General features: G+C 36.6%; 3 protein-coding genes and 1 non-coding gene across 8 annotated transcripts in view; 2 read left to right on the top strand and 2 right to left on the bottom strand.

Annotated features, from left to right (window-relative positions):
- Nucleotides 1-1,923: 1,923 nt before the first annotated feature.
- Nucleotides 1,924-4,206, top strand: ics (ras suppressor protein 1). 2 transcript variants are annotated; one of them, XM_033335226.2, is made up of 8 exons: nucleotides 1,924-2,168; nucleotides 2,737-2,787; nucleotides 2,861-2,981; nucleotides 3,041-3,159; nucleotides 3,227-3,309; nucleotides 3,395-3,509; nucleotides 3,598-3,730; nucleotides 3,798-4,206. In XM_033335226.2, the coding sequence occupies exons 1-8, from the start codon at nucleotides 2,024-2,026 to the stop codon at nucleotides 3,880-3,882; spliced, it is 852 nt and encodes a 283-aa protein (XP_033191117.1). In that variant the 5' UTR covers nucleotides 1,924-2,023; the 3' UTR covers nucleotides 3,883-4,206. The 2 variants fall into 2 exon arrangements, with proteins under 2 accessions (XP_033191117.1, XP_033191118.1); XM_033335227.2 differs by lacking the exon at nucleotides 1,924-2,168 and adding an exon at nucleotides 2,188-2,258.
- Nucleotides 4,207-5,033: 827 nt separating this feature from the next.
- On the bottom strand, nucleotides 5,034-5,115 carry TRNAS-GCU (transfer RNA serine (anticodon GCU)). The gene has a single exon. It is a non-coding gene; the product is annotated as a tRNA-Ser (tRNA).
- Nucleotides 5,116-6,533: 1,418 nt separating this feature from the next.
- LOC117157285 (tubulin alpha-1 chain) lies at nucleotides 6,534-8,852 on the top strand. The gene is made up of 4 exons (XM_033335225.2): nucleotides 6,534-6,756; nucleotides 7,341-8,170; nucleotides 8,327-8,490; nucleotides 8,570-8,852. Exons 1-4 carry the CDS (start codon nucleotides 6,582-6,584, stop codon nucleotides 8,697-8,699), a joined length of 1,299 nt encoding a protein of 432 aa, XP_033191116.2. The 5' UTR covers nucleotides 6,534-6,581; the 3' UTR covers nucleotides 8,700-8,852.
- A 340-nt stretch (nucleotides 8,853-9,192) lies between these two features.
- Nucleotides 9,193-16,269, bottom strand: part of neur (E3 ubiquitin-protein ligase neur) — a 114,169-nt gene continuing 107,092 nt past the window's right edge. For all 4 annotated transcript variants that reach the window (XM_033334928.2, XM_033334925.2, XM_033334927.2 and 1 more), the window contains exon 4: nucleotides 9,193-15,585. In XM_033334928.2, the coding sequence (XP_033190819.1) occupies nucleotides 14,457-15,585 (1,129 nt within the window). In that variant the 3' untranslated portion in view covers nucleotides 9,193-14,456. The remainder of the gene's footprint in view (nucleotides 15,586-16,269) is intronic.

Here is a 16,269-nt window from a genome sequence, read left to right on the forward strand (position 1 = left end):
TACAGTACGCGATGAAAGTATCTTTCTAAAGTATTAAAAATATACTGGCGGCCGTAAATCGGACGTATAGCGTATGTTCTCTAAACAACGTTTATATTTTTTATCGAATATAAACGATTATATTCCGTATATTCGAATTACCATATATTCGAGAATTATGCATGGATTAGCGTTCACCAGTTTTCTTCGCGTTTTAAACACACAGCATCCTATTTACAGTTTACTACAAATAGAAATAAAAACAATTTTAATACCGAAGAATCTCGTAAACGTCTTTATGGGTATAACTTTATCCGTCAGAATTATTTCATAGGTTCTCCGACATACAACGAATAAGAATTAAAAATATCAACTGTTCGTAATTTTTGAAGCTCAGTCAGAAGCAAGTATAGTAAAAGTAAATAGAGAGTATGAGTAATAAATAAAATAAATTTGTAACGCAAGAAGAAAATATTATTTCGAATGAAATATTTCATATAAAAATGAAAAAACGCTTTTGAAAAAATATTTCAGTCTTCTTGCGTGTTTAAAATATGCAGATATGGGCATATGAGGAAAATGAATCGGTGTCAATCAACAGCCGGAAGGTGTGTGTCTTCGGTCCTTGATCTCGTTCCCTTTAAGAGCCGCGAGTAAAACTCATTTTCTGCTGTTCTTATTTATCATTAATATCACTGAACGCACATCGCTGTTCCACTGAAACCCATCTTGGAATGCGAGCCGCTCCGATTTCAACCGCAGTTCGACCGGGCAAAAATTCTTAACATTGCTGAAACCGGCCGATGAGGTTATCGCATCATTCGCTCGATACCGGCCGGTAATTACGAGACGCAATTACATAAACCGCCTTTTTATCTTCGTTAATTAGTTACACACGCGTACGACGCTGCATTATGTATATCGCCGATTAATGCTTCGTTACTGCTCGCTAATCGTGCTAATCGTTTCGATTATGATCTGTCGGTAATTATTCGGAATTGCATTGCCTACCTTCTATACGACATAAAACGTATCTACGTTCTCTGTGTATACGTAGGTAAGATGTTAGGTTTCATGGGTTTCACGGATAGGAAAGAATGTATTATGGGATTAAGTTAGTACGTAGACGAGATGAAATGGTCCTGAAAGAAGATTGAATTCGTGTCGCCATCTGTAGATGGATCAATAACTTGGGTGGAAACGTTCCTTGGGTAAGAATTGTATATGAAAATCCATAGTAGGATAGTTCTATTAAAATATGTATATAATAAACTATTGTGAAATATAAGAATTCACTACGTTTCCGATATAAGCTTAATTTTATAATTTTTTAAAAAGTGCAGTAATTTTTATATATTTTATATTTTATGTGTAATTTATAATATGTTACAAGTACGCGAAGCTTTTGCCAGCTGACAACGTAAAGCTTTTATTTCGTGAATAAATTTAATCATTTCTATTCCACAAAATTAAAAGGAAAGTTAAATCGCAGTAAATATACAGTGTATAATTCATTACAGAATATGAAATTTACCAGAATATGACAAACAACTTTGAAGTCTCAAAACATATGCACGTACATATCTTACAATCCTAAAAAAACATAAATTTACAATATTTTGATTCCGCCGCGTGACCAATACAAGTGAAGCACTTTTATACGAGAATTACGATTAAAAATTTGTAATTGCTCGATGTATAGTACAGTGTTTTGTCTCCCGTTTTCGAATCGCCACTAAGCGCCTGTTTTCTACCAGCTATGTGCAGCTTGGTACGAATGCACGTCTTCTGCGTTCGCTGTGCGATTGCATATTCTTCCCAACAGAAGCGTTGGTGAAAGAAATGTGCATATAGTTCTGGCGTTTGACCGCTAGAGGCGGTAATTTGTGGTGCGTGTTTTGACTGAATTTCTCCCATCATCAGCGATCTCCCTACTCATCTCTGATAAAATGAAGTCAGTGAGTCGTGTCGTGTGTCAAGTTGCGGGAGGTTGCGCGCATGTTTATTTAAAGCTTACTGACGTGTGTGTAGAATTGCGCGCGCAATGAATCAGGCACCAGTGTCGTGTATTCCAGCGGGGAAGATGTCAAAAGCGAAGAAGGTGCTCGATGAGGCCCGCGAGATCCAGAATCCGGAGTTGGATCTCGCGGATAAGAGTATCTCGACGTTCGAGGAGATGCCAGGATTGCGTGAGTCTACCATATCTTCGTGGGTCTCGTTCCGTTCGCCAAATTAGGCAACTTGTCCTGACTGGTTTTTGGAGCGGATGGAAATCCGAGGTGGCCATTTGTTGCTTGTCCACGCTGTGGGCGTGTCCACGCATGCGCGGACAAGAACTTTGAAAGATAATACTTTAAAAATCTGGAACATTGTTAACAAAAATAATTTTTCTTTGTGAATTCTTTCACATTTAAATTAAGATAAATGTTTGCAGTATCATTACTGACACTATTATTGAGTATATTCATATTATTTTATTAACTATATTTTATTTATTGTTTTGAATCACATTTTTAAGTTCCAAATGTTTGAAATGATGATTGTTTTGTTAACAGGAGTGATGTTTCTTTTTAATTTCTAAATTAATATGAATATCCACTCAGTTGTTGATATTGTTGATCATATTCATCTGTTTAATAATAATTTTAATTAAATTAATAATAATTTAATGATATTAGTTCATTTGGCAATTTGGAACACATATATTTAAGCTTTAAATGTTTATGATGGTAGACCAAGATATTTTTTCTGTTTCAGTTAATATGATTAACATTACAAGGTTGACTTTGAGTCACAATAAAATTCAAGGTAGATTTACAAATATTTTTACACTTATTTGTGACAAATTGTATCTTTTACTTATATTGTTTCCTTTATACAGCTGTACCGCCAGGTCTTGCAAATCTAGTCAACTTGGAGATATTGAATCTGTTTAATAATCATATTACTGAGCTTCCAATTTCATTGTCACAAATGCCAAAGCTACGGATTCTTAATGTAGGGTAAGTTCTTTATTTGAATTATCGTTAATTTACAACATTTTATTTAAATACGTTTACAGGATGAACAGATTAGATGTGCTCCCACGTGGATTTGGTGCTTTTCCAGTATTAGAAGTCTTAGATTTAACTTATAATAATCTAAGCGAGAAGAATTTACCAGGAAACTTTTTTATGATGGGTTAGTAACATTTTAATGTTTTAAGATTATATTTAATTATACATTCAAAGAATATTTCTTTTTACAGAAACCTTAAGAGCACTGTATTTAGCTGATAATGATTTTGAATATCTACCTCCTGAAATTGGGCAATTAAAAAATTTACAAATCGTAAGTAATAGCATGTTCTTATATTAAAATCTGATTCTGTTCCTCTTATTTATTCTTAGCATTTAATTGTGTGTTCCTATTGCAGCTTGTATTGAGGGAAAATGATTTAGTCGAATTACCAAAAGAAATTGGCGAATTAACGCGACTCAGAGAATTACACATTCAAGGGAATCGATTAACAGTTTTACCTCCTGAACTAGGTATGTATACTCATGTAAAATAAGATTAACTTCTTTAAAAAAAAAGGATGGATCCAATAAAAAAAATAATCTAAATTTAATAATTTAGGAAATCTGGATTTAGTAAGTAATAAAGCAGTGTTTAGAATGGAGTTTAATCCATGGGTTATACCAATAGGCGATCAACTGCAAGTTGGCATTTCTCATGTTATGGATTACATACGTTCTGAAACATATAGATAGTATGTATTATCTACTTATTTTAAACATAAGCGCTTATTGGGATATCTTATAATCGTTTCTTTCCAGTGTGTATAGTCGACACCAAAGCGCCAAAGGACCGCCACCACCGATAGAAAACGACAAGAGTAAGAAAATATCCCGTGTCCGTTAAAACGGAACAGAAAATGATTAACTAACACCATCAAAAATATTTCTAAACTAATATAACTTTTTTTAATTCGCTCACTGCCAAGAATCTCATAGCTTAACATATTTGCAATCTAAGAGGTGCCTTAATGATTAACACAGAAATAGATGTCACACATTTCAATTCTGCAATCAGTGACACATGTACAACATTAATTATATATTATATATATAATCTACTGTTATACTATTCAAATTTGATGATTAATATATAATAAATGCTATTTTTATAATAATTAAATAATAAATATAATTTGGATGAATAAACAATACTTTATATAGAATGAAACTTAGGAGTGTTTCCTTGTAGCAGTTTTGATTTTTATTTATGACACTGCCTGTCTGTTTCTCCAGATTAAATGTAACTGCATGCAATTCATTTCTGTCATATATAACTAACATGCAAGCAACAATTAACTTATCGAATTTGCTTCACGCACAATGTTTGTACAAACATATGCATGTATTTCCCACATCTCACATTTCATACTCCTTACTTTATTTCTCAATACTAACATCCGACATCTAATATTCCCTATCTCATACTACTATTCCACCTCTTACATCCAGCATCCTTCATCACGACCTACTTCCCACTTTCCAAATTTATGTCTAACAATTCTACTCATTCAGATTAGACGATTTCCTGTGGATTTTGTGAGTAACGAATTTCATTTTGTGGGATAACGAATTAATTTTGTTTGTGGGAAAAACCGATTTCTTATGGATCTTGTTAGAAATTGGTGAGAAATGAATTTCATGCTATGGGCTGCATTGTACGATTTGTGGGAAAATTTCTTTTTATTATTTATGATGTTTTAGAGTGTAAGATATGGGAAATGAATTTAGGAAAATTGATAGTTTGATTTTGGATGTAGGGAAAAGGGCGTAGGATATGGAATGTAGGGAATACACGGAATGTGAGATATGCGCTGTAGAAATTAGAATGAAAGATATTCCATATAGAAGTGGAAATACGAAATAAATATATAAATATATATATATATATTCATTAGTTTTAATATTTAAAAGTATATGATTTCCTATATGAGTGTTACGTGAATAATTCAAAAAGAACAGATCAAATTCAACAAAATGTTACAAGCAAAAAGTAATCGACGAGGATGGGATTCGAACCCACGCGTGCAGAGCACATTGGATTAGCAGTCCAACGCCTTAACCTCTCGGCCACCTCGTCCGCTTGATGTAGGTGAAAAAATGTTCTTGCAACAGGGGTGATCAGCTTTCAGGGGTAACTAATCTCTTGAAAAAGTGGACTTTATTCGTCAATAGTAACTGCTACCATATATATTTTAACAATCTTTAATAGCCTTCAGGACATTAAGAACATTTTAGTAATTCCAAGATACGTTACACATTAATTTTTTAATTTGTTATTACTTAAGGCAAAAATTCTAAAATATTAGGATATGCTTATAATGTTAATATTTGTATAAAAATATATGTACCATATAGTATTAATCTATGTGTAAGCTACGTAGAAAGCCAAAGATACTGTAAGTACTGATAAGACAGAATAAGGGGTAGTTCAATAAAAAGATCGTTCTTGTAGTGATTAAGCAAAAACAGAAAATCTAGAAATATTGTTCAATTACAAATTATTGTAATCATATAATTCTCCCCAAAGTTATTTGATAAATGAATATTTTTACGTGGAAAAAATTAAACAATTGTTTTATTATTTACCCGTAATTAAATTCCTAATCCTATTCCTATGAATTTCATTCTAGAAATAAGTAGTTTGGCAAATTTTTAGGTGCACTTCTGAAAAGAATTTCTTAAGGCTGATATTTCCACAAGTACGAGGAAACTTGCTAACTTTTCATTTTCAACCAAACAAACAACCCAATGTTTGCAAACAATCATTGAAAATGTAAATAAACAAATAACAAAATTGTAAATGAACAAAATGCTCAAGCCAGTGTTTGCAAACAAATCCAAGATTAAAAATTGGCGAGCCAGCAAAATTCTAGTCGCTCGAAGTTTTCGGAAATTTCGTAAATAAATAAACCAATGTTTATAAACGAAGCTTAAAAGCGTAAATAAACAAATTCATATTTGTAAGCGAAGCGGGAAATAATCAAATAATTTCTTGAAAACTCAAAATCAATGTAAAAAGCGATTCTGTAGTTTGCAATTGAAACACCGTATGTTTCATTACAAATTGTTATTTCTTAGCAACGGAAACAAAATCCTTTCACAAAATGTGTCGTTCATTCAGTTGAATTCGGACGTTCATCCTGTGAAGATTCGTCTCGTCTATCTTTTCTTCCACCGATTACCGATAATTCGCCATAATGGTAATTATTTCTTTAATTTTGTCATCTACGTATAAGAAAATATTCCAATAATTACCTGTAAGAATATATAACATTTTAAGGTCCCCAAACATATACAAAAAGATTTACATTTACTAGAAAGCAAACTCTAAATTATTTAATCTGCTCATTATTAATTTATGTTAATAATTTATGTCATATATAATAACAGCGCGTGCGTTATTAAATATTAATAATTAATTTGTATATATTAATAATATAATTATAAAATTGGTACGAAAGAAAAATAATTTTTAAAGAATAAATTTATCTAATTTTTCAGCGTGAGGTACTGTCGGTCCACATTGGCCAAGGCGGCGTCCAAATGGGCAATGCTTGCTGGGAATTATATTGTCTGGAACATGGCATACAACCTGACGGCATGCTTCCGCCTCAGAGCTGTTCTAGCGATGAGGGTTTTCAAACTTTCTTCAGCGAGACCGGCGGTGGAAAATACGTCCCGCGAGCTGTATTTCTGGACCTTGAGCCTACAGTCATTGGTAGTTTTAATTTAAATAACATAAACTTTATTTAAAAATTACTCTGTGCAAATTATCTTATAGTTTTTTATCGTGTCATACTTTATTCTAACCTAATCACAAAAAATAAATAAATATTACGTATTCAGGATACTACAATATGTATACATATGTATTTTGTATAATATATGTATTATAAAATATTATATATTATTTGAAGAAAATATGAAAGTAAAAGAAACTAATTTCCACTATATACAATCATTCTTTGCTGTATACAAAGTTTGAACGTAGACACACACTACTCTCAATCATATTATTTACTATAAGCTTCTCTGCAAACATAATACAATAGACATACTTTATACGATATATAAACAGACCGTGGATTTTTATGAATTTATGGGAAACTTGAAGATACAAAAACGCACAGAATGCGCATGGAAGAACCATATAAAGTATTCAATTTTCTAAATTATATTTACAATCTTACGAACATACATAAATATTCGCAGTCTGATTATAAAATATGATACATGTCATAAGAATCTAAGAAAGTGACAAAAATCTCGATTTTCAACATCTCCAAACGTTCTACATTTTAGACGAAGTTCGGACAGGAACCTACCATCAGCTATTTCACCCCGAACAGCTAATTTCCGGTAAAGAGGATGCAGCGAACAATTACGCTCGAGGACACTATACTCTGGGAAAGGAAATAATCGACCTGGTTCTGGACAGAATTCGCAAGATCGCCGATATGTGCACCGGTCTCCAAGGATTCCTAATTTTCCACGCATTCGGTGGTGGTACCGGTTCAGGATTCACCAGCCTTCTAATGGAGCGCCTCTCCATGGACTATGGCAAGAAAGCTAAACTCGAGTTCGCCATTTACCCCTCTCCACAAATTTCCACCGCGGTGGTAGAACCTTACAACGCCATCTTAACTACGCACACGACACTAGAACACTCGGACTGCGCGTTCCTTGTCGATAACGAGGCGATCTACGATATCTGCAGGCGAAACTTAGATATAGAAAGACCAACCTATACGAATTTGAATAGATTAATTGGACAAATAGTGTCTTCTATCACGGCTTCTTTGAGGTTCGATGGAGCTCTGAACGTGGATCTAATGGAGTTCCAAACGAATTTGGTCCCGTATCCCAGGATTCACTTTCCTTTGGCTACATATGCGCCAATTGTTTCGATTGAAAAAGCTTATCATGAGCAATTGACGGTGATGGAGTTAACGTCGTCTTGTTTCGAGCCTGCAATGCAAATGGTCAAATGCAATCCACAGAGAGGAAAATATATGGCGTGCTGCTTATTATATAGAGGTGATGTGGTCCCGAAAGATGTGAACGCGTCTATTGCGACTATTAAGACGAAGAGGGCGATACAGTTCGTCGATTGGTGCCCCACTGGTTTTAAGGTAGACGGATTTTATTTTAGTAGTGAAAGAACTTGTGTTTTATGAGATCTATAATCGTTTTTATTTGAAACATTCTGAACTGATACCATAGATAGAAAAATAGAAATACATTTTGAGGAAAAGTAGGTAATTAAAGACGTAAATTTGATTTTTTAGGTAGGAATTAATTACCAACCACCAACAGTAGTTCCTGGAGGAGATCTCGCCAAAGTACAACGAGCGATGGCATTGCTTGCAAACACTACTGCAATCGCTGAGGCATGGACCAGACTAAATAGAAAATTTGATCTCATGTTCGGCAAACGTGCATTTGTTCATTGGTAAATTATATATGACCGTGATACAAAGATGAATTAGGAAAAATTAAATTAAAATTAAATTTCAAATTTCCAAATCTAGGTACGTGCAAGAGAGTATGGACGAAAGTGAATTTAACGAAGCCAGAGAAGATCTGGCCGCTTTAGAAAAAGATTACGAAGAAGTTGGCATGGACTCGACGGACGCTGGCGAAGGTGAAGATGAAAACTAAACAGACGACATGTTCCTGTCCGAAAACCATCTTTTTACACAGGAATATTTTAAGAGAACGACCAATTCCCACAACTGTTTTGTATAAACTGTACACTGTTTTCGTTGATTTTGTTTGTACTTGTCATTGTTTTAATAGATAGCATTATTTTTAATGTACATATACACATTTGTAAACTTTTATATTGTAAATAAAGGTTTATTTTTTTCTAAATTCTTCTATCTTCGTTTAATACTAAACTTTACAAGATATAATAGAATAATATTTGATAAAATCTCTTTCAACATTTTTTTTATCTATTCCACATAAATCAACTTCTTTGGACTATTACAATATCAATATTATCTATTATCTTGCTATTATTGACTATTTGGACTATTATCAATAAAATTGTTCAACTAATTGGTCTAACTTGGCTAAACTGTCTGCTCTTGAAATAATTCAGGTATTCTTATAAAGAAGAGGATGATACAACTGGAGGAAGACACAAAGATTCATAGATATTACAGGCTTTTTATTGTGTAGGACAGCACGCGGCTACACGAATTATATTACATATGTATAAATTCGTAATCGACAGCTTTACAGTTACAGAGAACTTTTATCGCACATAGAATCATCTTTCAATCTCGAGGGGAGGGACAAGGGTGACATCTTTTCTTCTATTTTTTTCCATTTTCTTTCTTTCCAAACCACGACGTAACGGACAGTACACTCGGTGTAATAACATGATATGAAAACGCGCTTCGAAACGTTTCCATTGCAGGCAACGCACGCTTCGAAATTGCTTTTCTTCTTTCTCTTTTTTTTTTTTCTTTCTTTTGTGCGCATTCTCGCCGAGTGGTACAAGACAAACTCAATAATAATATAATCAATAATAATAAACCTAATAGTAATATCGATAATAGAAATAATAATAAAAAAAATAATGATAAAATATAAAAGAAGATCTAGACGAGTGTCCTCGCGTGACAATCGAGAAAAGGAAATCCCAGCTTGCTGGTCGAGTACGTCTATTATATAAAAAGAAAAAAAAAGAAAAAGATGCGTTTGCGATGAAAAAACGGCGAAGGATGATGAATGTAGGGGAACGTGAGAAGAACCACAACGACGATGATGAAAAATAAAAAACATCGATCGATCGGTACACCGACATACAATGATAATATATCACGACGACAATGACCCGGTGGCATCAACGAGAGCGTCTGTTCATTCGATTCTTAGGATAATAATCAATATATAATATTTATCTAGAATATCCTTCATCGACAAAGAAAAAGATACCATCGATCGTTTTTGTTCGTAGGTTCACACGTTCAATGGCGGAACTTTATTCTTTCTTATTTTCTTCTTCTAGATTTTCTGGTAAAACACGAAACAGGAAGAGCAAATATTGAACGACGTTTCGCCTGTGACACCTTTCATCGAAGTCAAACGCGATCACGACTATTATGATTCTATCGTAAATAGAGTATCCTAATAAAAAGATTCTCGTTGCGCGTGTCACGTGAATTGGTATGCTTCTGCTCGACACGCGCCATATATTAGCAAATTCTTTCTTTTAAAACTTTGTATTTTATAAAATTTCTGTTCATTTTCTCTCATTCACATACAAATACACCTACGCGATCCTTTCATACTTTTTTATCTCTCTCTCTCTCTCTCTCTCTCTCTGTCTCTCTCTCTCCTTTTTCTTTTTCTTTCTTTTTCTCTCTCCCTCTCATACTCTGACCGCTTTTCTTTTCTTTTTCTTTTAGAGACCATCTTTTTTCTTTTTCTCCTTAATTCAAATACAATTATCATCATCATTATCATCATCGTTTATCTCATCATTTCTTTTTTGGATTGGCAGGCAAGTTAAAGCTGCCGCTCGCTGGACTAGAGATTTCACTACTCTTTATTGCGCATCCGTTGTCCGACGACAGTATTCTTCTTTCGCTCCTTGTGTCTCTTTCTTTCTCATTGTCGCTTTGCTCTCGCATCTCCGGGAACGGCTAGGAACCGCAATCCCAATTTACGTGATGTGACCTCTCTCATCTCTTCCTGACTCTTCACGATATCTCTGTCTCAAGCTTTCTTTTCATCTTTCATTCTCTCTCTCTCGCTCGCTCTCTTTCTCTCTCTCTCTCTCTCTCTCTCTCCAGCGAATGTTTCTTTTTTATTATTCTTTATCTCATTTTAAATATATATGCTGATGAGCATTTCTTCGCCAGGCGAACAATTTGCCCTCATCGACAAATACGTTTGTCAGGGGAAGAGCCGCTCGACGCTAATCATTACTTTTCGCCGGATTTTTCGATATCACGCTGTGAATAATCGTTGAACGAGCAACCACAATTCCCTTTTAACTGAACACATTGAAGACTAATTCTTGCGATTTGTGATACGTTTGTTTTAAACTTGAGCAATAAAAATTGGAAATTAAAATTAGATAGCTTAAAAAATAATGAACTTGGTTCTTTTAATTTTGTAGAGACTAGACTGGTAAAGTGGCAGTTGTGTTTCTGTATATTTCATATAAGAAGTATTTAAGTACCTACATCTATAAAACATATTACACGAATGTCCAGTGTCTTGAACGCAACTCAATATACATAATTGTTTCTTACATTGAAATACATAACCAGTGTTTGATTATTGTCAATACAACTTAGGCATAAAGTATAATACCTCATGTAGTCTTGCCCAATTCCAAACATTAAATAATATCAAATTTTTCCAATAAATAAATTCCCTCAAAAATTAAAGCAATCTCTTATTTCCTACAATTCTTAATTCTCCTAAAAACAGCAAAGAGTTAACATCTAATTTCCGTTCAAACGCATCACAAACACGGTTTAAGCTCGAGTACTATCAAGAACCAAATTTCAGGAACCACAAGATCAAAGACAGGTATACCGATATGATAAATAGCGTAATAATTGTGTTGCTCGTCACTTTACCCTCACAAACGTTTGAAACGCCATGATAATTGTGAGCTGGGCTCAACGGAGCGAAGGCGTAGAGCAAGGATTATTACCGGAAACGAATCGAACGGATCGGGAGACGAACTTCTGGCCAGGGCGATCTCTGTCGATCGATAGGAGGAAGCTCAGACGAGCAACGCGAGTCACGCGACGCGAGATGCCGACTGTCGGTAAAATGTCTATAAGGCACGGCCTCGAGGACGCTCGTCTCTCGTCGTCGTTAGGATTTCGTTCTTTTTTTACTTGATTTTTTGCGTCCGTGGGCCGAGTGGAAGAGAGAAACGTCGCCGTCTTCGGCTTCGTCTCGCTGCTGTACGAAAATAAAGCGCTCACATGGAGAGGATGATCCTCGTGTACTCGACAGACCGTGCAACAAAATCGTTGTTATCGTTCCACGGCCAGTCGATTCGATATTTCGTCCGCGTCAAAGAAACGCGAACTCGTAGGGGCAGTAATTACTCGTCCAGGCAAATTACAATCGCAAAATGCATGCTCCAATTGTTGGACGATGATTAGAATGATCGAACGAGACGCTACGAAATTCTATAAATCGCTTTTAGTCCATAACAAATGAGAGACTCGATGGCCGAGAAAGGTTAGGTCCAGATAATCGAAACTTAATTGTTTGGCTTAGTTAAGTGTATACGAATGTTTTGAGGATTCGAAGTTCTTGGAATTCGATCGTCTGCTTGGCTATCGAGCACCTCAAATAATTCCATTTTAGTCGTCAACACTGATAAAAGCCTCTAAACATTGCCCCTTAGAACGCTATGCAATCTAGTGTATAGTAACTTCGCTTGTACTTTTGTCGTCAATAAAGTTAGGAATATAACGCGGAGATCTGCGGTTAAAGATATGTTTAGCGTCTCGCTGGATCGCTCCTTACGATGAACAATTTTTATACAAATGATTCTTGGCCTTTGTTGCCCTGATTTTTGGCGTTTAGAGGTTTTGAAACTTGTACTGTATGGTTTTGAAAAACTAACATTGTAACTTCATCGTTTAGATGAACTCTAGTTCTTTTTCTTTAATATTGTGTAATGCAACTGACTCAATGTATAAATTGTTTCTCGCTATAATACTAGGCAAGGTCTCTATGATGTCAGATAACAAAGCTAATATCAAATATAGCACGAAGGATTATTTTTCATAAAGATTCTACAATATTAAAAGAGTAGCGAAATTATAATCCAAAAGAACATTATTTACACTCGAAAACCTCAACCCTCGCAAGTAGACCAATTAAACGTAGATTCTGGATAAAAAACATGTCGCTAAGATCTGCACATTGCAACTGCCAGAGACGAGTATACATTGTTTCTTCGTGTAGCATTTGGGGGCGCGCGAATTCGGTAGAAAACGGTAATGCTAAGTTCTAAAACGTATCAAAAACCATCGTCCTTCTAAGGCTGGCTGCGTGGAGGACTGCGTGCGAGTTCGTATTGAAACGTACGCAGAGCGGGGGAGGAATCATACGTGTCGCGTTGTTTCTTTGGTAATACGTACGACGTTTATACGTAGTAGTCAGTTATACACACACCACAGTTATTTATGGTCGCTTGAACCGCTAACAACTTCAAAGTTATACATTACATATCCAGGCGTTATTGTCGAAAGTAACAAACAAGGAAAGAGACGCGTACTCGCGCGTCCTGCAAGCTCGAGGACACGATTGTGACGCGGTCGTTCCAACTTTGCGAGAGCAAATTAAAAAACGAAGGAGTAAAACGAATAACATAAAAACCCAGATAAGGTTGTGAAAGCGACGTAAATTCTAACTTACACGCGCCCTACGGCGCCTGCCTTAATAATCACACGAGCTTATTTTACTTCATTGTTAAATAAAATAAAATTGAATCGGTCTCGACTGATCCAGATGGCGCTCTTTTTGGAGACGATGGTCTGATCTGTTCACAGCGATAAAAAATAATGATACCCATCGTTAGGGTGACTTTTCTCCATATAAGAATAACGTGACGACCACTATTGTCGTTGTAGAATCGTGATAATAATATTACTAGTCGTACAAATAAAAATAATAACTAAAGGTTGAGAATAGTAGCAGCAGTAAGTGGTAATGATAGTAACGGTAGCGATAATATATATACTATATATAATGTCGATTGTGAAAATATCTAAGATCAATGTTACTCTCTTTCTTTCTTAGTTTCTTCATTCACTCGTTCCTTCGTCTTTCATACGTTCACTCATTCCTTTTGTTCTCTGCCAAGCTCGAAGGCGTACACAGAATCTTTATGTCACTCGTTTGCAACCGAATACGATAGTTCAACGACACTGTGCGAATCTCATTGACGTTACAAGGACAGCAAAACCGCCGATGAACCAGAACCTCGCAGTCTTTAGGGTTCAACGAAGATACTTCGCGTGTTCTCGTCTCACAATCCTATATCAATTTGGTGGTAATAAACGCGATTGATCTCATCTTTTCATCTGAGTTATCATTTCTGCGTCATCTTCACTGCTTTTTTAAAGTTCTAAGATCCTGAGAATCTCGTAACAACAAAACTACTCATCATCAAATAGGACCAAATTTGCAGAAGAATGAGCAGAAGAACAGTTGGATGCTTCTACGAACTTGTTACCGAAGATATTATTTATCCTGAGCATAAATATAGTTTCCCCACAGACGAGAACTCCAAAATATCGTATGCGATGAACTGTACGACAATGGCGGCGGTTGTTTGTTCCGAGAGAAAACGAATCAACGCGATTTGGTCGGGCATCAGCCCCTGGAACCGTTCCTTCCGCGGAGTGGCTGTGCCGTCGTTCAGGATCTATAGATACGGATCACATCCCTAATGGTCGCTCTACAGAGTGGGCAATGTCCGCCACCTTTGCCGCACCACTGTTGAATAGCGCAAGGGTAGCACATACACATGTGACCGCACATGTACAGCACACTATCGATGCTTCTTTCATAGCAGACCGAGCACTCGTTTGGCTGTCCAGGCGTAGGTTGAAGGCCTTCGCTCCATTGCTGCAGGTGGGAAGACGCCTGAGAGGTAAGAGTACCGTCAAGACTCTGGTAATTCACTGGCTCCACGTACGTAGAGGAACCTGTACTGGCCATGGTGCCTGTCAAAGGCGGTGAGGACTGTCTGGAAGATCCAGGATGCGACGTGGACGCTGTAGACGCCGTGGACGACGAAGCAGTGACTGCTGGAGGGTGCACGTGTTGACTCCTATGCCCAGCGGAGGCGTAAGTAGGCTGTGGCGTTGATGAGGACGGTGTAACATAACCAGTCTGAGGAGGAAGATTCACCACCAGTACGGTGCCTCCGCCAATGGCTGGTTTGAACTGAACCATCTCGGAAAATCTGGACAGTTCTGTAGCTGCGTTACTGTGGTTGCAGTGCTGCTGTTGTTGTTGTTGCTGTTGCTGCTGTTGTAAGATGGTAGCTGGCGATGGATTGCTTTGGCGCTGTCGCGGTGGTGACGTGGGCCTCTCAGCCAGCATCCTGACTCGTTGCGTGCTACCGTACACATCGAAGAACGCCCACAATTGAAGACTTTGGTCCACGTGCATCACTACGTTCGGTGGTCCGCCATTCTTACTCATTTGAACTTCGCCAAAGTGAGTTACCGTGAAGGCTATCTCGTCACCAGGTTGAGGGCTGGATGCCACATCCTTGGAGACTACCCAATATTCTGGACGATCCAGTAGTAGATCACTGTCGTCGGGTAGATCCTCGGCGGTTAGCCGAGCTGGGTCGCAAGAAGTCAGACCTAGAGCCAAAGCACCCACGTACATAGGCTCTGTAGCGAGGATCTGCACGACCAATCGCTCCCCCAATAGCAGTGGCTGGCTCGTAAACGCATAGCCGTGACAGAATTCCGTGTCGGTCCGCGTCGCCACGCACTGCTGGTTACTGAAGCGGATGTTTCTACCTCGGGTCCTGGAAAATGAAGGAAGCAAGAATCCATTAGAGGATGGTCTACTGCGGAACGGTAGCCACGTTGGAAATGTCAGTTTAAAGCAAGCTGACGTTGCCTTGATGTTTAATGTCGAAGGATTAGGATGTGGGGGAGAGATGTCACGGTGTTGATTTGAAGTCATTTATTATGTAGGTAGGTGAAGCTTTTACGTGGCGAGCATAATAGAAGATCTTGTAGTTAAGTGAAGGGAAGTTTAAATTAATTCTAAGAATGTGCATATTAAGTTTTGAAATCTTAATTAGTTGTAGCAATGAGATGATATCATGAGAGAGATGTTGAAAGAGTTATGGATTGAATTGAGCAATTTGCACTATGTATACTTTTATAAATTGATCATGTTAAATCAACATTCAGGATTTGATAATTTATAGAAATTCACAGAATACTTAAAAATTTCGTTTAGAGCACATTTATATGAGGGAAACAATTAAAGTGTACATAATTTCAACGCGAAGTACATTGAATTTTCCAAAAAGGCCTTGTTAGTATTCACCCATTGTAAAGCCACACGGAACAGACATAACACGCGATGGTAATCGACGCGAGTTAGAGAACAAATAACACCGGAAGACCATTCTAACTGTACAATGTGGCTACGAACGAATCAATAGCAGCCCATGGGATTCTTACAGTCTTGTATCGTG

This window comes from Bombus vancouverensis, chromosome 15 (genome assembly GCF_051014615.1).
Source record: "Bombus vancouverensis nearcticus chromosome 15, iyBomVanc1_principal, whole genome shotgun sequence".
Lineage (NCBI taxonomy): Eukaryota > Metazoa > Arthropoda > Insecta > Hymenoptera > Apidae > Bombus > Bombus vancouverensis.

Excerpts from the sequence above, each read along its gene's own strand:
- LOC117157285 (XM_033335225.2), top strand. The coding sequence starts at position 6,582 with ATGGGCAATGCTTGCTGGGAATTATATTGTCTGGAACATGGCATACAA. Across the intron at positions 6,757-7,340 it reads CCTTGAGCCTACAGTCATTG|ACGAAGTTCGGACAGGAACC; the intron begins GTAGTTTTAATT and ends TCTACATTTTAG. Across the intron at positions 8,491-8,569 it reads AAACGTGCATTTGTTCATTG|GTACGTGCAAGAGAGTATGG; the intron begins GTAAATTATATA and ends TTCCAAATCTAG.
- ics (XM_033335226.2), top strand. The coding sequence starts at position 2,024 with ATGAATCAGGCACCAGTGTCGTGTATTCCAGCGGGGAAGATGTCAAAA. Across the intron at positions 2,788-2,860 it reads GAGTCACAATAAAATTCAAG|CTGTACCGCCAGGTCTTGCA; the intron begins GTAGATTTACAA and ends TCCTTTATACAG. Across the intron at positions 3,510-3,597 it reads AGTTTTACCTCCTGAACTAG|GAAATCTGGATTTAGTAAGT; the intron begins GTATGTATACTC and ends TTAATAATTTAG.